Here is a 27734-nt window from a genome sequence, read left to right as displayed (position 1 = left end):
CTCACAGGTGGATAGAGCAGTTAAGAAGGCCTATGGGATGTTAGCTTTCATAAATCGTGGGATTGAGATTAAGAGCTGCGAAGTGATGATGCAGCTTTATAAAACTCTAGCTAGACCACACTTAGAGTACTGTGTTCAGTTCTGGTCGCCGCATTATAGGAAGGATGTTGGAGAGGGTGCAGAGGAGATTTACCAGGATGCTGCCTGGATTGGAGAGTATTGAATATGAGGAGAGGCTTAAGGTGCTAGGGCTTTATTCACTGGAAAGGAGGAGGATGAGAGGAGACATGATAGAGGTATATAAAATATTGAGAGGAATAGATAGAGTAGACAGCCAGTGCCTCCTTCCCAGGGCACCAATGCTCAAGACAAGAGGGCATGGCTTTAAGGTTATGGGTGGGAGGTTCAGGTGAGATGTCAGGGGGAGGTTTTTCACCCAGAGAGTGGTTAGTGCATGGAAGGCACTGCCTGGGGTGATGGTGGAGGCAGATACATTGGACAGGTTCAAGAGTTTGTTGGATAGGCATATGGAGGAATGTGAGATAGAGGGATATGCGGGAGGAAAGGGTTAGATAGTGTGAGGGTGGTTTGATGGACGGCACAACATGGTGGGCCGAAGGGCCTGTTTTGTGCTGTATGGTTCTGTGGTTCTATGGTTTATTTACACCAGGGTGCATTGAAATTCCTTGCTCATGTTAAGCTCACAGAGTAAACAGTACCCGTGGTAGGAATAAATACAAAAATAAATATCCATGGCACAGGCACAAAGGGTCAAATGGCGTTCTACTGTGTCATAAATTTTCTATGATTTTATTCCAATTTTAATGCATTAGGCACTGAAGGGGGTCTGATGACGGGGGATCTCATTGAAACCTACTGGATACTGAAAGGTTGGATAAAGTGGACGTGAAGAAGATGTTTCCAGTAGTAGGAGAGTTTAGGATCCAAGGGCTTAGCCTCAGAAGAAAGGGACATCCCTTTAAAACTGAGACGAGGAGGAATTTCTTCAGCCAGAGGGTGGTGAGTCTGTGGAATTCGTTGCCACGGAGGGTTGTGGAGGCCAAATCACTGGGTGTGTTTAGGACAGAGGTTGATAGGTTCTTGATTGGTAAAGGTATTAAAGGTTACGGGGGAAGGCAAGAGAATGGGTTGAAATAAAAATCAGCCATGATTGAATGGTGGAGAAGACTTGATGGGCCGAATGGCCTAATTCTGCTCCTTTATCTTCTGGTCTTGTGGTCTAAGTGGTTCCAAGTCTGATGAATTCTGCTTTCACCTCTTGACACTCATAACTTTGACTTTGATAACCTGGTTTATAATCACTATTCAGTTACTTACTCTTTCCCCGGGTAAGCCAGGAGGACCTGGTTGACCTGGTGTTCCAACTGAACCTCGTTCTCCAGGAGGCCCCACTGGACCCATCATCCCAGTATGTCCTTTTATTCCTGGAAGGCCTGGATCACCAGCTCGTCCTTTCTCTCCCTGGTTTCCTTTTTCACCTTTAAAACCCCGGTCACCCTACCCAAAAGAAAAAAAATCATAACAAAATAGTAATAACATGAAAAAAAATCTTCAAAAAGAACTTTGTTTTGCCATTTCTCATCATTTCTTCCTTTGTGAATTTTTTCAGAAACACCTATTCAACAAATTCTTTTCTAAGCTTTAATAGCAATTAGTGTCATAAACCGGTTTGGAATATTCCCTTTGATCTCAATTTCTAATAAAACCACATTTGTATCTAGCTGGAAAATAAATAAAGGAAACATTCCTGTTATGTTAATAAGTCAGAGGTAACCTTGCTTTCAAAGTTCCTAAGTCACCCTGCGAAAGGGAAAGCTTGTTTTTTTTAATGAAATAAATAAGACACTTAAAATCTATATATATATCTTTAAAATTTGCTCACTGAATCTTGTTAAAATTAGTCCCCAAATGTGTCACTCAACATAATTTTGTAACACAACCTCCTGCCATATGTCTTGTAATAATTCTTCTGGTGAGTTAAGAACCAGTCCAAACATGCATTAACGAGATATTTTATTATGTCCTGACTCAGTATATTTCACAACAAATAAACTGCTTATTGAAGTATTGTTAACTATCTCTACTGGTGTCAGTTGAGGCATGAATTAAGTTTATACCTATCAAGAAGTTAACCAATCATGGGCAGGGATTTGGAACTGCATATTTTTGTTGTTGGCGCCTTTTGTTGTTGACACCTTTTACAGAATCTGCTACAGTTTACTGTTAATTTCAATGGAATGAGAAGTAGATCAAAAAAATAAACTGCTGGAAGAACTCAGTGAGTCAAACAGCTGTGGAAGCAAAGGAGTGATCAACATTTCAGGTTGAGACCCTGCATCAGGAATGAAAAGTGATTAGTTTTGTAGATAGTGAGTAATTTTTCCAGTCAGATTTTCTCATCAATGTTCAGTTTAGGCAATGCATAATCCCATAAGTTAATTATAGAAATCTATGGCCATGCCTCAACGCCAACAAACTCTACATCTACTTTCTCTTTAAAACTGAACTGAATGGCATCTTGATGACTTGAGGAATAAATATATAAACCAACACAGTACTGAGTCACAGAGACCAAACACATTTCTGGCTTATGATATTTGCTCTTTATGGAATTGGCTTTGACTATACAATGGAAATAACACTACATCTTCACTTTGACCATTTTATATTGAGCAACCTTGTTTGATGGGTCTTTGATATGTACCATCAGTTTACTTAGTACTTAGAAAGCCTTAGAACAGATTATTTATCTTCCAGAACAGCACCACTTACCCTTTCGCCTTTGGACCCCTGTTCACCAGATTTGCCAGGAGATCCCTGTTCAAAGAAGTAAAGCATCCTTGAAACAATAACGTGGTATGGTCCATTGCTCAGTTCAGTATATAACCACCATAAAGAGTTGATGTCTATTAGAACATGCAGTGTGTATTACTTACTGTCTTGCCTGGAGCTCCTGTCTCTCCTGGATGACCCTGTTCATGGAAGTATATAATTAGTATGTATAATTATAATGGCATGATAGGAGATGGGAAGAGGAGATATTGGGTGAAGAACAGATAAAAAAGAGTAAGGATAACCCAACGTTTAAGAGGCATTTAGACAGACACTTAAATAGGTAAGGCACAGAAGGATATGGTTCCAACCTGGGCAACTGGGATTAGTGTAGATGGGAATAAAGGTTGGCATGGGTGATGCACCAAAGGGCCCATTTCCGTGCTGTAGAACTCTATGAATCTATGAAGCCATATGGCTTTTCAAGGCTAATCCACCATTTAATAAAATGATATTCGATCTCATTTTTCTCATCCCACCAGTTTACCATATATGCAATAATCAGAGATATTTAAAAGTTTGTAAATAACAAAAGATGTTTAAGAGAAAGAAATTAATTTGAAGTAAGAATGAGTAAAATATAAAAAAGCGCCTGCACTTTCCAATCTAGTATGTATTATTTATTTAGCAGCAGAAATAAACTCAAAAGTTTGATATTTATGACCTGTGTTATCAATACACATCAAAAAGGACAGTGAAATTTGCATGATTTAAAATATAACATGTGACACTGTTGTTATGTTGAATCACTGAACTCAAAATATAATTTTACATTATTTTTATTTCTTGTTACCAGCAATCCTTGGTCACAGATCCTTCTATCTGTTACCCAATACAGTCATGGATTGCAGGATCTCCATGGGGTGTGATCTATGCTCTGGGGCCATTTTAAGCCCATTTCCCCTTGTTTTTTTTTTGCCTCCATGAGACTGTCATGGACAGATCACACTAACAACCCTAACCATTTCCCATGGATCAACATACAAATGCCTTTGCTGCCACCTGTCAATTAGGAAGCAGCAGAATGTGTGAATCATCCAGGTTTAGTTTAAGTCTTTCTTAAAATAACGATAATGATTTTTTAAATCGCAACTTCACAATTTTTTGGTGACTTTTGATTTGGTGTTAGCATAGAGTACATTTAGCATACAAAGCATACATTTAATACAACAAGAATGTGTGTAACCCAATTTCTCGGAACAAGTTCATGGAAGAATTAAATGAGGATTAAAATCTTGAATGATCTATGTTATGTTGGATATGGATGAACCATATCATGGTGAAAAATACAATAATTTGAGGTGCAATAATTGTATATTGATGATCTATCAATCTGATTGAATGACTTAAATTATGGTTAGGATTTGCTCCAGATTCCAGCATCAAAACTAACATTATTTTTTAATCTTTGTCTTCGCGAAATGTAAATTGATACAATGCATGTAGTAAAATTATGATCAAGTTGGGAGGGGAGACAAGTGTTCTACAGTTTCAGCTTATTGCCAAAAGACAATAAAAACAATGAAGACAATGGCTTAAGCATGATAGTGAAAGATTATAAAGTTCCTTCTTGAACCATCATGGAGAAAGACCTATCCAATAGGATTTGTACTTGCAATATTATCAATGGGATATTCATTCGTAGGAGTCACTATTTAAAAGTAAGGGTTCCACCCATTTAAGACAGAGATGAGGCATTTTTTTTTCTCTGAGTGCTGTGAGTCTTTGGAAATCTCTTCCTCAAAGGGTGGAGGAAGCAGAGTTTTTGAATATTTTTAAAGCAGACACAGATAGACTCTTTACAGTTTCAGTCCTGATACAGTATCTCCACCCGCAACATCAGCCATCCCTTTGCCTCCACAGATGCTGCTTGACCTGCTGAGGTCCCATGGCAATTTGATTTCTTGCTCCAGATTCCAGCATATGCAGTCTCTTGTGTCTCCAAAAAATAGATGGATACTTGATAAGCAAGGGGATGGAAAGTTACTGTGGCTAAACAGGAATGGGCAGTTGAGGTTATGATCAGAACAACCACAAACTGATTAAATGTGAAGGAGGCCTAAGTGGCCTGATTGCTCCTAATTCATATGTTCATATATGTGATGTTCTAACTAACAAAATTCCTCCTGTTCAAAAATGTAGTGGTATTCAAGACATTAATCTTCATTTTATCATTATTATATTAACCATACTTCTTCCCTGTTCCATTCACAGTATAGTAGCAATTTTAGCAATCTTTTCTTTGATAATTACTCCTTGCTTTGGTTCTATAATAATTTATATTTTGGTGATAAGGCAACAGACATCCCAAAAGCCTAAATGGAGCAGACACACTGACCCACTGAAGGTTAGGAATGATAAAATGATTGCAGCACAGGAGGAGTTTATTTGGCCCATCATGTTTCGGCTAGTTCTCCACCAGAGCAATCCAATAGTTCCACTGTCAGCCCCTTCTCTATAGCCTTGCAAATTTTTCCTCAACATATATTTATCTAATTCCTTCTTGAAGGCCACAGGGCAACCTGCCTCCATCACATCCGTGGGCTGTGAATTTCAGATTCTAAATACATGCTATGTAAAAGAAAGGTCACTCTTATTCTTAATTCTTTTTTTGTACTTCGTGACCTCTAGTTTTCGACCCCTCATCATTTTATATACTTCCACCAAATCTACCCCCAGCCTTCTAGCCTATACTTTAATTTTAGGGGAGACACAAGAGACTACAGATGCTGGAATATGGAGCAACAATCTGCTGGAGGAACTCAGTGGGTCAGGCAGCATCTGTGGGAGGAAAGGAATTGTCAACGTTTTGGGTCGAAACCCTGAATCAGGACTGTTGATGTTTAAGGTGGAAACTCTGCATCAGTTCTGATGCAGGGCTTCGACCCAAAATGGAGACAATTGCTTTCCTCCCACAGATGCTGCCTGACCCACTGAGTTCCTCCAGCAGATTGTTTGTTGCTTGTAATTTTAGTCCCTTATCCCAGGAACTAATAAAAGTAAATCTTTTTTGGACCTTCTCAATGCCTTCACATCCTTCCTATAATGAGGTGGCCAGAATTGAACACAATATTCCAATTAATACTGAAGCAGTGTTTTAAAGGATCAGGATGACTTTCTTTCCCAGATCTCACAAAGGATCTTTAGCCTGAAACATCACTTCTGCTTCTCTTTCCACAGATGCAATTCTGTTGGTGAAGCAGCCAGCATAATCAAAGACCCCACCTACCCGGGTCATTCTCTCTTCTCCCCTCTCCCATTGGGCAGAAGATACAGGAGCCTGAGGGCACATACCACCAGGCTCAAGGACAGCTTCTATCCCACTGTGATAAGACTATTGAACGGTTCCCTTATATGATGAGCTGGACTCTTGACCTCACAATCTACCTTGTTATAACCTTGCACCTTATTGTCTACCTGCAATGCACTTCCCTGTAGCTGTGACACTTTACTCTGTATTCTGTTATTGTTTTTACCCTATACCTCCTCAAAGCACTGTGTAATGAATTGATCTGTACGAATGGTATGCAAGACAAGTTTTTCACTGTACCTTGGTACAAGTGATAATAATAAACCAATTCCAATAACAATCGGATCTGCTAAGTGTTTCCAGCATTTTCTGTGTTTATTATTTTTTTATCTTTATTCACAGAAGACACAAAAAAACTGCCAAAAATATAAGAGGACCAAGGCTCTAGCAAGAATGAGGAACTGAAGGAATTGTATTTTAGTTGAAAAAAATGTACTGGAGAAGTTGGGACCTGATGATCTGTATTCTAAAGTTTTAAAAGGGTTGACTTGTAGACATAGCGAATACTCTGGTTATTAACTTCTGGTATTGTTCCTGTCAAATGGAGTCAGTAATTGTCATCCCACTATGTAAGTAAGGAACGAGAGAGAAAACAGAGAACTATTGATTGGTTAGCCCAATGACAGTGGTAGGGAAATGCTGCAATGAAGCATGTAATAATAGAAAACCTTGAAAGCAATAACAGGATTGAGCAGATTCGCGTCAGTCTACAAATAGAAAAGCAGAGTATTTTTTGAATGTAAGACATCTGTAGTGTCGATATTCAAAGGGACCAATGTGTCCTTGTTCACAAGTCACTGAAAGTCAGCATAGAGGTTCAGCAAACAACTAAGGTGGCAAATGGTATGTTGGCCTTGTTAGGAAAATGGAGTAAAGATATAGCAATTATATTGGTTCTTGGTGGAAATGCACCTGGTGTATTGTATACAGTTTTAGTCTCCTCATCCAAAAGAGGATACACTTGCCTTAGAGGGGCTGCAAGGAAGATTCATTAGAGTGGTTCCAAAGATGGCAAGTTTGTAGTATGAGGAAATATTGAACAGATTAGGTCTATATTCTTTAGAGTTTAGAAGAATGACAGATCTCAGTGAAACTTACAGATCTTCCAGGTTGGATACAGGGAGGATGTTCCCCTGAAGGATCTAGAATCAGGGGTTACGGTGTTCAGAATTAGGGGTAGGCATTGCAGTAAGGAGGAATTTCATGTCACCTTCCCTGGAGGACTGTGTGGACTGAGTCATTATGTCCTTTCGAAACAAGACGTCAATAGAATTCCGGGTATACAGTGAAACGATGGATAGTGCATTGAGGTGGTAGATCAGCTATGATTTTGATTATTCGCAGAACAGGCTTGAAATGCAAGATAGCCCACCCTTCCTGCTCCTGTTTCTTACATTCTTAACAGCATCATATCAGTTTTGAGAATGGAATAAGACAAATGATACTCACACGAGATCCTGGTAACCCCAGAACTCCTGGAAAGCCCGGATCTCCATTTGATCCTTTTGAACCCTTTGGTCCCTAAAATTCAAAATTATTTCTGATAAAATATGACCTGTTTAATCTCTAAAATAAGATAAAAACAAATATGTCAATAAATCAATACAAGATTGATGTTTTTGTTCAGAAGAATATATGCAAAGTTCTTTATGAAGAAGGTACCCCATCTGCAATTACCCTGCTTTACAGCATGAATGATGATAGGACACTAATTCTGAAATCTTGGCTTACTACAAGGTTACAAAATGTTTGCTTTTAAATCTTTCCCATCGTTCTTCTCTTTTCTGAAAAGATTTTTCTTTCCAGCAGGTGTTGATGTTAAAAGCAACACTGTTGAAGTCGACCCTATCCTCATCAAAAAAAAATCAGAAGGCATGTGTATACTTCCTAGTAGATATGAGAACCAATTGAATTTTCTGCCTCTGTTGTCCACGGACACTGCCATCAACAATGATAGCCAAACTGACATGCCAATTAAACTAACAACACATAGACAAGAAATCAAACCTGTGTCAACCTCTAGCATTCGTGAAACTGAACCTACATTAAATTAACAATAATAATGCTCAAAATAAAACAACTATACAAATAAGGGATACTTGGCATAATGCCTAGTCTCCTAATATAGAAACATTCACTATTTTGATGAATATCTTTGACAGAATTGTGTAACAAGTCTTTTTGAATAATTTTTTTGTTTTTAAAGGAACGTCTCAATGGTCTGATCAGCAGTTAGTGAACCTTAATCAATTAATGCATCACATAAATGGTGTTTCATTGTAAAATACAGTACATGCATTCAAAACAAGAAGGATGTTCTCCATGCTATCCACCACTTCCACCCCCACAGCCAAATGCACATTTTTCATCAACACCCCCCCCACCCCAGCACCCAAATGCACATTTTCTTTTCATCAACCCCCCCCCCCCCCCCCCCCCCCCCCGCCGCCCCCCCCCATCCCCAACCACCCAAATGCATATTTTTCTTTTATCTATAGTTAACTGTGGGACCTACCGGCAGACCTGGTTCACCAGGCTTTCCTTCAGGCCCAGGAGGGCCAGGTTTGCCCTATAAAAAAAAACACATTCCATTTAATGAGGGTAGTGTCAAATATACATTCTACTTAATAAGGGTAGAATGAAAGACTGTGCCAGTGTTTTTATCCACATGATCCAACTAATTTTAGTTCACTCCTCTGCCCATTCCCATGCCTTAAAATATTCTTTTTCTTTCAACTAACTAGGCAGTTTCCTTGGACTTCAATTTCAATAACAGCTTTGCCAGTAAATTACTAACCCCAGTTTGTGAGGATAAAATGTGAACTACTCCTTTCATACATATGCCAGCCAGTGAAATGGGTGGAGGACTCATCTTTTTAGACCATTGGAGCGGTAATTACAAAGTAGTTCAGCAGTTCAAAAAGCACTGGAAAGCCAAAGGTCCTTCTTTATGCAAAATCCCAGTAGATTTGTAGGTTACAGAGTATGAGGTAGATGAAACTAGAGGACATGGATTTAACGGAAAGGGTAAGAGATTTAGAGGGGATCTTTTTCACCCAGAGACTGGTGAGAGACTGCCGGAGAGAGTCGTGGGAGCAGGGTCACTGACAGCACTTTAGGACTGTCTAGACGAGTGCATGAATCACCAAACCATAGAAGGTTATGGGGAAAGTGCTGGAAGATGGGTTAATATGGATGGTAACCCACTGATCAGAGTGGATGTAGTGGTCTGAATGGCCTGTTTCCATGCTGTATAACACCATGACTACTGTTGTGAGCAAGAAGAAAGACGTTTTGTTGTCAAGACCCAAGGAGAGGGAATTGCATAATTTAAAGGACTTGATACACTTTTAAACAGTTATCACAAAGATTCAGTTATGTGTGGCAATGGACAAAGGTACCCATGGACCTGGATGTGAAACTGACTGACTCGATTGGTTCATATAGCTGCACCATGGAGAAAGCTCCTTTATTTATTGTTTTGAATTGCCTTTAATAGTCAAGGTATTAAGAGTCGGGAAGTTATGTTGCAGCTTCTTAAGTTGCAGTAAGCTCAGAGGAGATGTGTGGGGCAAGTTTTTTTTAAAGAGAGAGATGGGTGCCTGGAATGCACTGCCAGGGCGGTAGTGGAGACAAATACCATAGAGCTGCTTAAGAGGCTCTTAGATAGGCACATGAAAGTGCAGACAATGGAGGGATATGGACATTGTGTAGGCAGACGGAATTAGTTTAGTTCAGCATTTAATTACTAGTTGAATTAGTTTGGCACAACATCGTGGGCCGAAGGGCCTGATTCTGTGCTGTACTGTTCGATGTTAATGACCTTTAAAAGACGGTCAGACAGGTACATGGATAGGAAAAGTTTAGATGGTTATGAGTCAAATGCGAACAAATGGGACTAGCATGGATGGGCATCTTGGTCAGCATGGACCAGTTGGGTTGAAGGGCCTGTTTCTCTACTCTACTCTGCTCCCTATACACTCATAACTGTGTGGCCAGATTCTGCTCTAACTCCATCTACAGATGATACTACCGCTGTAGGCCGTATCTCAAACAGCGATGAGTCGGAGTACAGGAAGGAGATAGAGAACTAGTGGAATGGTGTCATGACAATAACCTTTCCCTCAATGTCAACAAAACAAAGAGCTGGTCATTGACTTCAGGAAAGGGTGCGGTGTACATGCACCTGTCTACATCAATGGTGTTGAGTTCGACAGGGTTGAGAGCTTCAAGTTCCTGGGAGTGAACATCACCAACAGCCTGTCCTGGTCAAATCACATAGTTGCCACGGCCAAGAAAGCTCACCAGCACCTCTGCTTCCTCAGGAGGCTAAAGAAATTTGGTTTGTCCCCTTTGACTCTCACCAACTTTTACCAATGCACCACAGAAAGCATCCTATCTGGATGTATCACGGCTTGGTACGGCAATTGCTCTGCCCAGGACCGCAAGAAACTGCAGAGAGTTGTGGACACAGCCCAGAGCATCACGGACACCAGCCTCCCCTCCTTGGACTCTCATTGTCTTGGTGGAGCAGCCAGCATAATCAAAGATCCCACCCACCTGAGACATTCTCTCTTCTCTCCTCTTCCATCGGGTAGAAGATACAGGAGCCTGAGGGCATGTACCATCAGACTTAAGGACAGCTTCTACCCCACTGTGATAAGGCTATTGAATGGTTCCCTTATACAATGAGATGGACTATGACCTCACAATCTACCTTGTTGTGACCTTGCACCTTATTGCACTGCACTTTCCCTGTAGCTGTGACACTTTACTGTTACTGTTTTTACCTGCACTACATCAATGCACTCTGTACTAACTCAACGTAACTGCACTGTGTAATGAATTGACCTGTACGATCAGTTTGTAAGACAAGTTTTTCACTGTACCTCGGTACAAGTGACAACAATAAACCAATACCAATACCGTGTTGTATGACTCTATGGATAGATTAAACGATTCTGACACAATCTGCAATTTCTATCAGTTTATAAATGGCAAAACGATCAATAAGTTTTAATCTATGATGCAAAATATCTGAAATTGTTGAGCCTAAAAAGTGATGTGGACATGAAAATGTATACAACTCTTTAAATAACTTTACTGTTTTGAATGTGCAGACTTTCATATCTCTATACTGCACTGTTTAATGCTGACTACCTTGTCATATATAAAGGTGTTTTGAGCTGACACTTTCATGTCTGGTGTACTGGTTAATTTCAATCAGGATAGTGAGGAAATTCTGAGACTTTGAGCAACAGGCAATGGTAGTGCTCATATCTTACCTGATCTCCTCTCAAACCAGGAGGACCTTGAGGTCCTAAAGGACCTTGTTCACCCTAAAAAGATAAACAATGCTTCATTGCAAAATACATGCATTCAAAACAAGCAGAATTTTATAAAGACATCGATAGAATGATCGAATAGTTATTCTAATAACGCTTTAAATTGGCATTCTGTGAATCAGGTAGCCCAACTGCTGTAGATTCTTAATGTCAACTTGCAGATTTCGATTTCCCTGCACTGGATGACATTGGTGCTGTGATGAATTGCACAGAACTAGGACATCAGACCCATGCCAATCCTCTGTGATACTGTACCAACTTAACTCATTGATTGTGATCATGCTTCTGCCTAACAGGTGGATTTGGACTTCTAGGATTGATCTGAGCTTATAATATTTACTGGCACTCCAATGAATTACTGAACCCCAAAAAACAAACTTAGATTCTAAACTATTAGGAGTTCACATCTTTTTTTATCCTGTTTCGGATGTTCCTACTTAAAGCTTCCTGAAGTATTTCATCAAAAACTAGTGCCAGATATTTTGTTTTTCTTCTCTGGCTTTTGCTATCTTGGGGTCAAGATGACTGGTCTCTAACAAATGCTTTTGTAAATGATACAAAACAAATAAAGCCACAGGCTGTCTGGAAGTGTAAAGGAGACAGGTGATGTATAAATGGCTATGCTGGAATAACATTATGTTCTTGAATGGGTGTAGGAATGGAGAAGGCTACAGAGATAGGGTTAGGCATTCTGTGGTAGAACATTCCACAGGTTTACCACCATCTCTCTGTGAAAAAATCTTTCTTGTGTCAATCTTAAATGTCTTGTCCAGTATCTTGAGACTCTGATCCCTGGTTCTAAACCCTCAGCTAGGGAGGCCCTACCAGAATTTTGTATGCTTCAATGAGATTTTTTCTCATTCTAAACTCTGGTGAATATATGCTCAATCTCTCCTCATACAGCAGTTTAGTCTAGTATTCTCCTGTAGTGATAAGAGTCCCTCCAGCAAAGGACATTCTAGTGAACTGTTTGTCTGTTTGCTACTTTTTCCATATTACCCAACTTAAACTGAGCTTTTGTGAGTTGGATGTATCTTTTGCTGTACAGGTGATTCCCATGCTATGGCCATTTGGGTTATGGAAATTTACCTTTACAAATCACTACCCAAAATCCAAATTATAGAATAAAATTTGCTCTTGTGGAATTTATCTGGGGAAAAAAAGTAATCACAAAATGCAAAAGAAACAACAAATGTTTTCTATATTTATTCTTCAACTCGCATTTCTTGACACACGTGCAGGTGGATTTTTACGCTGAAGCAGGTTCATTTTGCTGTCCTTTTCTACTTATCGAAGAAGCAGAAAAACAGACAGCAAGACTAATCTCAAACTAAAGTTCTGATAATCTTTTAACTTTGAATTAATTACTAATTGTTATCTTTGATGGACATTCTTTATCTTTTAACACTAGAGGCCCATCTGTGTTTCTAGTATCTTTCTCTTCAACAGGTGTCAATTTGCATGCAGTGTATGTTCATAATCCTGAAAGATGGAATTTTTAAGACATGTACATGTGCTAAAGTGTGATTAAACTATGCCTTGTAACCTGCAGGAAATAGATCCCTCAAGGTTGCCGTGCAGTTTGATAGGGTTGTTAAGAAGGTGTATGGAGTGTTGGCCTTCATTAGTCGGGGTACTGAGTTCAAGAGCCACGAGATGATGTTGCAGCCCTATAGAACTCTGGTTAGACCACACTTGGAGTATTATGTTCAGTTCTGGTCGCCTCATTATAGAAAGGATGTGGAAGCTTTAGAGAGGGTGTGGAGGAGATTTACCAGGATGGTGCCTGGATTGGAGAGCATGTCTTATGAGGATAGGTTGAGTGAGCTAGGGCTCTTCTCTTTGGAGAGAAGGAGGATGAGAAGTGACTTGATAGAGGTGTACAAGATGATAAGAGTCATAGATCAAGTGGACAGTCAGAGACTTTTTCCCAGGGCAACAATGGCTAACACAAGGGGACATAATCTTCAGGTGATTGGAGGAAGGTATAAGGGGGATATCAAGGGTAAGTTATTTTACACAGAGAGTGGTGGGTGCGTGGAACGCACTGCTGGCAGAGGTTGTGGGGGCAGATACATTAGGGACATTTAAGAGACTCTTAGATAGACATATGAATGATAGAGAAATGGGGGGCGATGTGGGAGGGAAGGGTTAGATAGATCTTAGAGCAGGATAAAATGTTGGCACAACATTGTGGGCCGAAGGGCCTGTACTGTGCTGCAGTGTTCTGTGTTCTATAAGTAAAATAGAGTATACAAAACAATTGCACACAGAATGTGGCCAAATTCTCATAAGCCTATGATGTCTCAAGTGTGATAAATAAGTACATCTATAATTCAATTAATGAAAACCCAAACTATGTTTGAACACTTACATCCTTTCCAGGTGTACCTGGTGGACCTGGTGGTCCGACCATCCCTGTCTCCCCCTGTCAGGAAAGAAAATAAATGAATGTTAAAGGACTTGTTTACCACTTTATTAATTTTTGAACTTAGTATGGCAACATTTTGGCTCAGGAAGATTTGTTATTTATCAAGACAGAGGATCTTTTCTCACCTTAGAACAAAACCAGGTTCCAAGTCAGAAATATTAGAGTCAATGACAATTAATTGCCAAAAAAATCTGTTTGAACTGATTTCACATAATTTGTATTAAATATATTGCCCTAGGACTCTCAACAGCAAAAGAGTGGCAGAAAGGGTCCTATCTGAGTAAAGAAGGTAAAACTCCTGTTAAGGTCTTTATGTTAGGGCTGAGCACTACAGTGGTGACCTAAGCACTGCTGGAAATATCAGAAAAAATGTCATTTTAAACATCCATAGTGCACCTTCTCACAGCCTTCTCCATAGGGACTGGATCTATTCACTGCTGTAATCACATTTACTACAAGTGGCATGTCATGCTTCCCTCTACCAGATTTCTTATGCTTTTATCTGGAAAACTGTATTAGATCAGCCACTTCTCCATTCATTGATTGAGCTTAAAAAGATGGTTTTGAATTTGTGTGAATTGTTATGTGTCATTGCAGCTAATCCCAATTTTGCATTGTTCACAATTCTTTTCTTTAAATCATTATTTGTGTTCAGCATGAATGCCTTAATATTGAAACTTGTGACATTTCAATGGTAATTGACTGCCAAATAGAAAACTACCTAAGTATACTCATTCTTTTCAATTTACTAACCATAAGCCAATTCATTCTTAAGAAAGATTTTTAACCTGTAGTGTCAATGCTGATTCCTTTGCCACAGATATTGCCCGATCTGCATATTTCCACTGCTTTCTGTTTTTAGGTCAGATTTGCTGTATCATCTGCTGTATCTTGAATTTATCAAAGCACTTTATTTAATTGCTATTTTTCCCGTGATTTTAGACCTCAGGTAGTAGCCAGAGGAATGGTATAGTGCTAAATGCTTTCTTAAGATCCAGTTAAATAATATCTAGTCATTTCTGGGTGAGCAAGAACATGAACCTTGGGTGAAATTTTCCCTCCGAGAACACCGACTCCATTTAAGGTACATTGGCTGTTCTGAGTGTAGTACAAGTTTTTTTGTAAGTAATATGCAAAGTCATTCCTGACTTCCCCATATTTCAACCTTCATTCTTGTTTGATATTTCCAGTACTTACTCTTGGACCAATTAAACCATCTGCACCTCTAAGGCCTTTAAAACCCTGTGTAAAAGAGATTATCAACAGGTTAGATAATTATTTGTGATGGTACAAACTTGCACTTCCAAATGAGGCATTTTAAAACTTTAATTGTCTCCTTTGTGACATGGCAAAGGTGATCTCCAAGAACATTTTGGCATTCTATGTGCCCAGAATTTTTATATTGAAAATGGCAGAAAATATGATTGATTTCTTTGCATAATCTGAACATATTTTAAATGCATATGCCTGGTCAAATCAAATCAGAAGATCTTAACTAAATTCTTAACAGTCCTCAATATAAACAACTAACATCTTGGCTCTAATATACTGCAGGAGTAGGAGTTAATACTAACAATGCAGTACTTACTGGGATTCCTCGAAGTCCATTCCTGCCAGGAGGTCCAGGGTTACCTGGCCTGCCCTAAAACATTGAAGTAGAGATGGTTGAGTAATGCTTTTCCATGACATAATGGGTTTCAAAACATTCCTTGTTTATATTAGGCATTATACAATGTAATGTATAATGCCTAACATATACAATTTCTAATTCCAAATTTTTGAAAGGATGTCGGCCATGATCTGAAGTTTATTATAATGAATTATATATGTATGACTTTGTTTCCCCCATGAGCAGATGGGAAATTTACATTTGTAATTTGGACCTGAATGGTGTAGGATAAAGGCCTTAGTTTCTTACCGGCTCTCCTGCAGGTCCAGGTTTCCCATCTTTTCCATCTTTTCCTGCAAGTCCCTAAATATTATAAAAAGAACAATTGTTAACTTTAATCCATTCCAAGGAGCAGCAATCTTCACCTCTATCTAGAACAAAGCATCCTGCATAGCCCTAGTGCATTAATTCCTCATTGGGGATCGCTGCATAAGGGCTCACTGTGAAGGTATCACTCAAGGATTTTATTCTACACGAGGCCTCACAAAGTCAGTGGAGTCAGGTAGAGGTGAATAGGGAAAAACAAGGCAGCTCCGGGGGAGATGAATGGAAGGCCTAGTAGGCAGAAAGGGAAGAGCAGCTGCCGAGAATGGAGTCAGATAGAGGACGGATGCAGCAAGCAAGAATAGATTTAAGCAAAGTCTACTTCCAAGCAGTCCGTTGCAATTGAGGATGACCTGCCTCCCCTCCAACTCTGAAGGTTCTAAGTGACTAATTAGCCCAATGTGCAATTGCCAACTCAGCTGCAGGTGGAGCAGGATATGCTTGATGGAATGGGTAGGTAGTAGTACAAGAGGTGCTGAGCTCCTTTTGCTCTTCACTGGGATTTCATGCAGACCTGATGAAGGATCTGAGATGCCATCCCAGGTGCTCCTTCTCTATTTTGATCAGTCACACACCGGTGATTCCCATGTTAATGAGAATGTTACATTTTTTCGAGGATGCTTTGAGAACCTCCTTGAAGCAGAGAGTGTGGCAGGTATGGAGAAGCCTCAGCCCTTGCATGTCCAACAGGTACCCAGTTCTTGCATCCTGTATATCTGAGAGCAAACTGATCAGATCACTGCGGTACAGGAGGGTCTTCAAGTTGGGGGTGAAAAGGAATGCAGCTGTGATAGGGATGGTATAGTTAGGTGAATACATACAGCAATATATATTGTTCTGTGCAGCCAAGAATGAGTCCAGAAGGGTGTATTGCCTGCCTAGTTTCAGGATTAAGGACATCTCCTCAGATTGGAGATGAATTTTCAGTAGGAGAGAAAAGACTCAGTTATCATGGTTCATGTAGAAATCAACTGCTGAATGATTATGAATAGATAGGATCCAAATTAAAAAGCAGAATCACAAAAGTAAAAATCTCTGTTCTCTACCTGTGGAAATACAGATCAGCAAAAGATCAATGGGATCAGATAGCCGAATGCATGTGGGAAGACTATATTTTATTTTCTGGGGCTCTGGAAGCAGTAATGGGGAAAGAGGGAGCTGGTTCGGCAGTAAGGGCTTCACTCCAACTGGGCTAGGACCAATGTCCCGGTTAATCAAATAACTACAGTAGTAGAATTGGCATTAACATAAACATTGGGGGGGGGGGGGGTGGAATGAAGGTTCTGGTGAGGACAAGTTTAGGAAGTTAAAGAGGTAAGATAAGATAAAATGCAACAGACAATAAACAATCTATCAGGAAAACATAGATACAAAGAAAATAGGAGCAGAAGTAGGTCATTCAACCTGATGAACCTGTTCCACCATTCAGTACCTTGTTTCAGATTTCTCCCCATATCCCTTGATCCTTCTAGCCCCACGAAAGATATCAAACTCTTTCTTGAATGTATTTAATGGTTTGGCTTCAACTGTCTTTTGTGGTAGGCAATTACCCCCTGGGAAAAAAAATTTTTTTCATGGTCTCAGTCCTACCCCCCTAGTGCAACTTCAGCTCCTGGGCTCTCTGGCCATCGAGAACATCCTGCGTTTAATCTGTCCAGTCCTGTTGGGATTTTGTAGGTTTCTATGAGACCTCCTCTCAGTCTTCTAACCTTTGTGAAACTTTTTATTTGAATGATAAATTAACTAATTGGACAAATAGAAATAAATGGGTTTGCTTTGATACCCATTACAGAAACCAAGACGACTAAGACTGAAAATTAAATTTTGTAGGGAAAGAAGTAGTAGTAGCCCTAATAATATAGGATAGAATGAAGGGTGGAAAGAGAAAGGGTCATAGCTCAGAAAATAAATGAGTAGAAACAGTTTGGGTGGAGCTGAGAAACAGCTGGGAGCTGTCTCATTGGAGTGGTTTAAAGCATCCCAAACAGTAAGATAGGGCATAGAATAAATCAGGAAATTAGAGGCACATAAAACACAGGGTTTATTACAAATATTTATCCCTTTATGGCACAAAAAAAAACAACATGAAGTTGGTTCAGTTGTGACTATGCTAAAGATAGAATTAAATAATGATACCAAAAAGAGGATTGAGCTAGGATTGGGATCATTTCCTAATTCATCAAAGGAGGTTCAACAAATTGATAAGGAAAGGAAGAATAAAATATCTAGCAAGAAAAATAAAACAGACTGTTAAAAAAACCTATATAGAAATGTGAAAAGCTATAGTTACATAATAAGTCAGGAGAAATTATATTGGGAAATAAGGAAATGGTAGAGAATATAAGCAAATATTTTGTATTTATTTTCATAGAAGACACTGAAACCTCTCAGAAATAGTGAGAACAATAGGTCTAGAGTAAATGAGAAGCTGAATGGAATTTGTGAAGAATTCCAAGGGTTCAGTACCACATGCATGAAGAAATCTTTCCTCATCTCTGCAATGGCCAACCTATATTCTGGGACTGTGAATTCTGGTTCGAGATACCCCAAGCCAGGGAAAATATTATGCACCAAAAGGCTTTTACATGTTTCAATGAGATCCCCTCTTAAGCTGCTAAAATCTGCTTAATTTGCCTTTACAGGTCAACCCCCACCTCCCTCCTCCAACCTCCCCCATTTCAAGAACCTCCCCGAGTTGGCGAATCATCCTAGTATTCAGATCTGTACACAACATTCAGTCTTAAGTACTTATTCTTTCATCCACATGGAATGCTTGGTTTAATATTCTGCCTTTACAGGTCAACCCCCACCTCCCTCCTCCAACCTCCCCCATTTCAAGAACCTCCCCGAGTTGGCGAATCATCCTAGACATCAGATCTGTACACAACATTCAGTCTTAAGTACTTATTCTTTCATCCACATGGAATGCTTGGTTTAATATTCTGCTGTTGTTCTGCAAGAGCTTTTCTTAAAATCAACTGTCGAATACCACTAGTACTGAGAAAATATTGGTCCTTTCTCAGAGTTGTTCCCGCTTGTCCACTGTAGCTCCACCAGAAATATAATCGAAATACCATGTAAGCTTATAAATAGATTTCTTTGAAACATGGTAAAATTACAGTGTAAAAGTGTGAGTTCCTCCAGAGGAAATCCTTGTCCTTTATATGTTACCCAGTGATTCCAATTTTTCTGTGTAATGTTGGAGCGAAACAAGACAGAATGTAGAGTTAGATTACTTACAGGTGGTCCTAACAATCCTGGAGGTCCTTGAATTCCCGGAGCACCTTCTTTTCCCTGAAAATATCCATAGATTTGACTATTATCAATGCATTTTTGTCATCAATTGGTTGATACATTGTGTGTTTGGTTACATTCTCCCCTTGATACTAATGTTTCAAATATGTTAAATGCAGTCTTTAAAGTTTCCAGAAATGTACTGAACTACCAGCACTGTCTGAGTAGCTGCAGTATTTCCAACATCATTGCCTAGAAATTTGCCCATTTGCACCTCTCTTTTACACTCAAATCATGCTTTAAAGCCATTTTACACCTCTTTAAATAATACAGTGACCATTTCAAGTATAAACTGTTTTCAGTGACATGGTACTGCACACTTACAACATAATTTACCATAGCATAGCTGTCATTATTCTGGCATCGTTCATGCAAGTGATGATATCATCAATATGTGCAAAACTGATCACTGCCTTACAGACAGAAATTGGAGCAATACTTAATTCTGGTAAAACAAGGAGCAAATCCTGTTACAAGTCAGCTAGGAGATGTGAATTAAAGGGTCCCACATGGGACATTAATGTGTAACTGTCTGATTGCCTGACTTTTTAATACACTGTATATTTCACACATCATTGCTAGGTCTTACAGTACTGCAGCCTGGCACATCAGAAATTTATGCTGTGTTCTCTGCAGAGAGATGACCCAATGCCTCACAGTGGCTTGAGGATTCAAACTGCAAGAGTGGTTTCCAGGCAAGAGTTGAGCAATCCCCTCTCTGCTGAATTGTTCCTCACCTTGATGACAACCTTTTCCTACAGTTGCCTAGGCTGCCACGGAGACATGGAGGGTCCTACTCCATTTTCATGTTTTGGTCGTGATATTTGCACTAATCTGCTGGATAGCTCACCAGTCATGGAGCAGGGACTGGGAAAATCAGAGTTGAGGTAAGACTGAAGCACTGCTAAAGGAGGAAGGAGGTAAATCTGTGAAGGCACAGGTAGACCAGAAGTGGATGAGAAGACTTTAGCTCCTACTGCCCCATGAAAATCAATCCCAAAAATCTCCCCGATTGTGAGGCCCCAGTAAGGGGGAGGAGGTGGGGGTAGGTATTTAAAAGTCCTTTCAAATGGTAACACCATGCTTGGCTAAACTTCACGGAGTGTGCAAAGGCTTATCTTAACCTTCCCCAAAATTGGAGCTGCCTTTTCACTCCATCATAATGTTCCGCTGTTCCTTTACAACTTTATTTGGGACTTCATTCGTGACTTTACTCCATCTCTGGACGCTGTGAAGAACAATATTAAATTGAAAGCTCAAATTATTCTCTTTCCTCCAAATGCTTTGCTCTTTTCCTCGTAGTTGAAGTGCCTTCTGACTCAGGGATTCCCTAATGAATAGATGCAGGTCAGAGCCATTTTTATTTTAGTGATCTATTAAACAAAGAGTTGGCACTGATTCTCTAATCAATTGAAACAGTTGGATCTGAAGCAGAAGCTCTAAAACTTTGTACAAAACTTAACTTTGTGGAGTCAGGAGCAAGTTGATTCCTCTAGGCCTGCAAAGGATGTCTGGACTGTCTCAAAATCCTCCTTTGTGAAACTCACCTGTTGATGGATATAATTCATTGTCTAGAACCTGGCAAGCTGTCTCTGGGGGAAGGAGATAAACCAGCTACTCTTAACTGAAGTCTGGTAATTAAAAAGGAACAAGCTCTAGTTGCATCTCCTTGAAGATCAATCCACACAACCAGCTGGCTTTCCACCAGGACAAATGAACAAATTAGGAACAGGAATAGGCCCTTGAGCCTGCTCTGCCATTTGATATAGTGGCTGATCTGACTGTAAACTCAACTCTGCATTCCCACCAACCCCCTAAGCCTTTGCCTTCCTCCCTTATCAAGAATCTATCTACCTCTGCCTTAAACATATTCAGTGACTGTGCTTCCATTGTCCTTTAAAGAAGAGAATTCCAAAGACCCACAAATCTAAGAGAGAAAATGATTTCCTTCACCTTTATCTTAAACGTGCAACCCTTTATTTCCAAATAGTGATCATTATTTCTAGATGCTTGTACAAGGAAACTGTGACTCTACATCCATTCTGTAAAATCGTTTCTCACTCCTTATATACTCCATTGGATTCTACCCTAGCTTGCCCAAATTTTCTCCTGAAGATAACTCAACTATTCTTGGTATTTTAAACTACTCGCAATATCATAAATGGTATTCCAGATGTGGGGTCAAGTTAAAATCTCCTCCACTGTTTCCTTCCCCAGCTTATCTATTTTATTCATTTTCAGCATTTAATTCACTGACAAGTCTATGATTGTAAAAATATTATGATTACCATTTCTGGAGCTGACATCCCATTCACTTTTTCTTTCCTTTTCCTTTATCCTTTACTATGAAATGTTAATTTTTTTTTAAATTAATGGTATCTGGGTACCACTGGCAAGGTCAACATCTGTTATACATGTTGAATTTGAGAAGGCGGTGGTGAGCCAACTTTTTTTCACAGCTGTAGTCCTTCTGATACAATGATTCCCCTTGGTGATTTTGGGTACAGAACTCCAGGATATAGGCGTGGCAATTACAAAGGAAAGGCAATATATCTTCAATCGAAAGAACTGCAGAATGGACAGAGAGGGAACAGTGAGCGAGAGAGAGACTCCTGGAAGTCCCATCATAGAGAGGAGGAAAACTTCTTCACAGTGGGCATGCCTTGAAGAGAGTTTGCAGTAGTATTAAGACAAAAGAGACTGCAGATGCTGGAATCTTGAACAATCTATCCTGATGCACCTTTTGCCTCCACAGATGTTGCTTGACCCACTGAGCTCATCCAGTATTCTGATTTTTGTTCCAGATTCCAGCATCTGCAGTCTCTTTTGTCTTCATATTTCCAATCAGGATTGTGTATGAAGGGAATCTGCAGGTGATGGCATTCTGCTGCCTATGATCCTGATGGTGATAGAAGTCATGGATTTGGTAGGTTCTATCTGTGTAGTCTTGGTGAGTAATTTGTAAGTGTTGCACACTGGAGCTAAGGTGTGGCATTGAAGGCAGTGAATATTTAGGGTGCCACTTATGGATGGCATCAAGATCCTGGAGTGTGGTTGGAGCTGCACTCATCCAGACATTACATTCTGAACATCCCTTGTGGGTGGTAGAAGGGTTTTGGGCTATTCGGCCATTGAGTTACTTGCCTCACGACACCTATCTTTTGACCTGCCCAGGAGCCACAGCATTTATGTGCCGTCCACTTGGTCTTCTGGTCAGTGCTGAACCCCACAATAGTGATCGTGGGGTTTTGATAATGGTTATGCCATTGTATGTCAAGAGTAGGTGGTTGCTCTTTTGTTGGACTTGGTCATTAACAGATGCTTTTATGACACAAATGTCGCTTGGCACTTCTCAGTCCATGCCTGAATGTTGCCGAGTTCTTCATGCTGGCTGTCCACATTTGCTGAGTAGTAAATGGAATTGAAATTTGCTAAATCTCTATTTCTGCCTTATGATAAAGGCAGGTCTTTAACAAAACAGCAGAATATGCTGGGTGTCAGACACTGCCCTGACCCATATCCTAGGGCTGACCTTCAACAATCATAATCATCTCGACACTTATAGAGTCATGTAGCATAGAAGAAGGACCTTTGGCCCACTCTGTACTTGCTGACCATCAAGTACCCATCTATTCTAAGTACTAGCACTTGGTCTGTGGTCTTCCATACTTTAACAATTTTGGTGCTTATCCAGATACTTAAATGTTTTGAGAGTACCTCTCTCCACCAGCTATTCAGGCAGTGCATTCTAACCATGTCTGGGTGAAAAAAAAATCGTCCTCAGATCCCTTTAAACCTCTGACCCTAACATCATGCTCTCTAGTTTTAGACACCTCTACTCTGTGGAAAAGTTTCCTGCTATCTATGCCCCTATCTATCTTTGCAGAAGGTATCACTCCAGACAAAGGCAAACTCTGAGTATTCCCCGTGATGTGTATTGATTTCAATTTTGCCAGGGCTTCTTGATGTCACATTTGATCAAATACTATCTTGGTGTCATGGGCAGTCACTGCCACCTCACTTCCGGATTTCAGCTATTTGGTTCATATTTGGTCATGAGGTTTAGAGCAAAGTGATCATGGGAAAAGCCAAGCAGAGCATCAATGGGCTTGTTACGAGTAAATTTATCTTTCTTGAAAGCATTGCAATTGGAATGGCTGGGTTATCATGGCATTCATCCTGATAAGTGATAATTTTTCCAACTTTTGAATTGGATAAGACTGGAATATGATGAACAGCATTGCACCATTTGCAACTTTATTTGGAATAGTATATAATGCATACTATTTCTTCTAAAATTGCTTCCTTTCATATCTTTCTGAAGCTTGATTTTACCTTCTCTCCTCGTAAACCTGGTACACCAGGAGATCCAGGAACGCCATCAGCTCCCTGAAAGGAATAGAACTATTTAGCTTAGTTCATGCCTCTAATACCACTTGCAAAATGCACTGGTTGCTGAATCAAATAAAGGTCTTTGTGTAGTCCCACTATTTTCATGTTTGTAAAGCATTGACATTCAAATTTCACAAAGAAGGGAGTAATTCTGGCATATGACATATCACAATATATGCATAGCTAGCCAGGTTCATACAGACTCCCAACACTGTGCTACAGGTTGTCCCCAGGTTATGGCAGTGTTCCATTCTTGTAAGCTCTTCATAACCTGAACGGTTTGCAAGTTGGAATGCAGTCGCGAACCGAGTCTGCAGGCAGCGGAAGATGCCTGCAGCCCCGACAAATCCATACTGCTGGTCTCCCAAATCCTTGCTTGAATGTGTGGGCTGTACATAAGTCGGGCATTGTGAGCTTGGACCTGTATAATTGTGACCTGTATAATACCAGACAACTCTTTGACAACTAACGAGGTTGTCAAGAACATATAGTAAGTTAGTTCAGATGAAAGTCATTAGGCTCCTGATAGTTGAAGTGGTCCTGATATTTTTACTCTGGCAACTCTGTCAACTGTGGCCTCATTAGACCCAATTAAATTCTAACAAGAATTGCCATTCTGGGGCTTTATGAACTGCAGAGTATTTCCAGCATTTGCAGTTTTAAACTTCATTAAAGCTCTGGAATGTTCTTCCAAATGACATTGATTACCTTGGTGGATGCTGCTGTTACTCTCTTGGGAGCACTATACAAGTTGCATTAATCTCTTCCAATCGTTTTTGCTTCAGTTTCACCACTAGAGTACAATGGTTCCATTTTGATATTCCTTAAGTTGGTTAATGCTTTTAATAAGCTCAACTGCCATGGGTTGCTTGTAGAGCATTGATTAACCTCAAAATCTTCATTTAAGCTTCCCCCTTTTAACAGAATGGTTTGGGAAATTTGCTCAACCTTGGTAAATAATTAATCATTTTGGTAATTCATACCCATTTCCTCAAAACCACATCCCCTACTGTCTAAAAGATTAGAACTCTGTACAGGAAATCAAACTCACATCTAAGCAAGAGCTTACAGGAAGATGCCAGGGCCTTATTTGCTTTGTTTAAATTAAATTGATCACTGAGAGGAAGGGTTCATTGCGTTATTTTCCCCCAATGAAAATTTACTTTCATATCACACACAGCTTTATACTTACAACTTGGCCTGGATTGCCAGGTGGTCCAGGGTAACCTGGTAACCCTGGATTACCCTAAGAGAAACAAGCAAAACATTTCAGTAAGAAAACAAAATACATTATCACCTTGAAGTCCACCCTTCTTGGCAAAAATCAACAATATGACAGTGGCTGCATATTCTAATACATTTCCTAAATTCAGTTCCATTGAATGGAGCAGGTCCCAGAACAGTGCAGGGAATCCTTTTTAGGTAATTTAAGTAACTTACTGACCTGGCTTTCACATGGTTCCACGACTTGCATGGTAAATACTCCCCTCTTACCCCCAAGTTTGTAACCCTCGGTTGACCTCCCACCACCCACCCGATTCCAAGCCCCGGTGTCATTAATTTCTCAATCAGAACCATGCCAAGACCTAACATCTACCTGACCTGAAACCCTCAAAACTCTACCCTGAGCAATAATTGCAGGAACCCAACTACAGAAACACTGATCCTCAACCCTACTCCCCGACTCCTATGGTTCTCACCCTCACATTACCATCCTTCTCCCGTCCCTGGGCTATCAGAGTTCCTTTGCATGATCCAATTGATTTGTTGTTAATGTGTTTCCTTGATGTTGAGATTGACTTTTAAAAGATTATCTTCTCATATTCCACCACCACTCAATGTCAGTGGTAGAGAAATAAGAGTAGTTAAAAATGCATCATATTTCAAAAGAAGCACGTCCATTCCTCCCTTTAACCTGCCTCCCTGATATTTGCCTTTTCCAACCTTTCAAACCAATACCTCTCTAAATCCAGTATCAGTTACATCCCCCTGAAGTGGTAATATTGCCATATCTTCGATGTCCAGTGCAGAGCAGACTGAAAGGTTGATCTGAAGGATGGTACAGTGAAATAACACTGGCCGTAGGATCGCAAAGTAAAACAATCATACTGTTAGTTATGCCAGTGGCCTATTTCAGCTGTAGAAGGAAGAAGCTTAGATTAGTTTTGATAAAAATAGAAAGGTGAAAAATAGAAATGTATCCCTTATTGGGTAGTGCTAAATATATAATGCAATGTTACTGCATTAAACTGTGTGTCTGGTTCATAATTTTCAGAGATAAAAGTACAAAATGGTGATGTAACAGCATAGCTTTACCAAATGGGAATGAATTACTACTCAGAATTACTTTATTATTGAAGGCAGTTCACAAGTTACCTGTTCTCCCTTTTCGCCAGATGAACCAGGCAAACCACGTTCTCCTTTGCTACCCTAATAAATTGGTACAGAAGAATAACAGAGCATTAGATACTGATGGCAATTCAATAACAATTCTACCTGGTGAAAGGTTATGGGATATAGAAGATCAGGGTTACTGTTGTTAGTTCAGAATTTCTCCTCAATTTTCTGCTGCCAGTGACCGTCATGACTGTGAGTAGAATGGAGAATGAACAGTACCTGTGCTGTCCGTAGGCAGGCATGGACACTGGCCAATAGCAGATGGCTTGTTTTAGGAGAGGAAGAAACTGTGGTTGATTTGTAATGGCCTTGCAAGCAATTCTGTTCAGGGAGCAATTAGGTTCCAGTTCGAAAAAGCATCTTCACTTAAAAATATTGGTGACCTAGAATTAATTATTTATCAAAGTTCATAGAAGGACAGGGCAAAGAAAAGTCTGAGAGATTTTTGAAGAATGGAGGGGTGATTACTCTGCGAGGGAAGGTGGGTTACAGAGAATTTATTACATAATTTATTACATATCATGTTCCTGAACCTAATCAGTTAAGAACAGAAGAAATAGAATCAGGGGGTAGGCTATTCAGCCCTTTGTGTCGTCTCTGCCACTTAATACGATCATGGTTCATCTTTTACTTGCATTATATCCCCTGATTCCCTTAATATCTAAAACTTTGTCAATAACATTTTTTAATATACTCAGTGAATGGGCCTCCACAGCCCTCTTGGGTAGAAAATTTCAAATATTCTCATCCCTGTCCTGATTGGCCAACCTCTGTTTTGAGACTGAGCGTCTTGATTCTAAGCACTGCAACCAAGGGAAACATCATCCCTGCATCTACCCTATTCTGCTCCATAAGAATTTTGTGCATTTCAATGAGACCACCTAAAGGGTATACAAGCTGTCAAACCCTCCATTTCAGATTTCAATCCAGTGAATCTTCTCTGCACTCCCTCTTTACCAAGTATGACTTGGCTTAGGCAGGGAGACCAGATTTGTACAAAATATTCTGCTGTGATATCACCTGGATCTCACCACTCTTGTACTTAAACCTGATTATAATAAAGGCAACATTCTGGTTACCTTCCTGGATGAAGACTGGATGGTGGCTCTAATACATTTTAAAGGCGAGAAGGTTGTGTGTGAGTGCACCTGCGTGAGGAAAACTCAACAAGGCTGGGGATGTGAAGGTCTTGCCCTTCTTGATGGTCTGATTTATATGAACTAAATTTTAAATGGCTGGGAATGAAGTTGGTTTTGAGTTGGATGACTCAACCCAGATACTAAAGCTATCCTGCCCATTAAGAAGGGCGTATTAAAATTGCTATCCATTCATTTACTACTCCAAAACTAGTCCTTCTTATCCTTCCCAGATCTCAGGTTGGAACTGAATGGAGTTGAATTCCCCACATAGTAAGTAGAAAAACTATAAGATAGGACAACCTATTTCACTATCATGCACATTATGTAAGTAGTTGTTCAAATGGCTTTGTGGAATATTATTTCTGTGTAGTCCTATCTCTGAGTTCTGTGTACTCTTGTTTGTGGTACTTTGGTTTCCACAAAGGCAGTATAGAGTGAAAAAAAGCAGTGGAAGCTTAAGTTAATTGCCTGGTACCATCCTAGCATTTCTGACATATTGTGGTAACAATAATGTGCAGGGAAGAATGTTTCTGATACGTTCCTCCTTTCCATCACAGATTCTGAAGTTTTCTCAGACAAC

General features: G+C 39.8%; 1 protein-coding gene across 1 annotated transcript in view; it reads right to left on the bottom strand.

Moving 5' to 3' along the window:
* LOC127574444 (collagen alpha-1(XXII) chain-like) overlaps window positions 1-27734 on the bottom strand; it is a 241751-nt gene that overhangs the window by 7568 nt on the left and 206449 nt on the right. The window contains exons 42-52 of the mRNA XM_052023460.1: window positions 25995-26048; window positions 24811-24864; window positions 23562-23615; window positions 15858-15911; window positions 13883-13936; window positions 11449-11502; window positions 8679-8732; window positions 7613-7684; window positions 2958-2993; window positions 2794-2838; window positions 1339-1518 (exon numbers count right to left, since the gene is read on the bottom strand). Of these exons, the coding sequence (XP_051879420.1) occupies window positions 1339-1518; window positions 2794-2838; window positions 2958-2993; window positions 7613-7684; window positions 8679-8732; window positions 11449-11502; window positions 13883-13936; window positions 15858-15911; window positions 23562-23615; window positions 24811-24864; window positions 25995-26048 (711 nt within the window). The remainder of the gene's footprint in view (window positions 1-1338; window positions 1519-2793; window positions 2839-2957; window positions 2994-7612; window positions 7685-8678; window positions 8733-11448; window positions 11503-13882; window positions 13937-15857; window positions 15912-23561; window positions 23616-24810; window positions 24865-25994; window positions 26049-27734) is intronic.

Source organism: Pristis pectinata, chromosome 9, assembly GCF_009764475.1.
Source record: "Pristis pectinata isolate sPriPec2 chromosome 9, sPriPec2.1.pri, whole genome shotgun sequence".
Lineage (NCBI taxonomy): Eukaryota > Metazoa > Chordata > Chondrichthyes > Rhinopristiformes > Pristidae > Pristis > Pristis pectinata.
The sequence above is the reverse complement of the archived record's forward strand: the minus strand, read 5'-3'. Positions and strand labels throughout refer to the sequence as shown.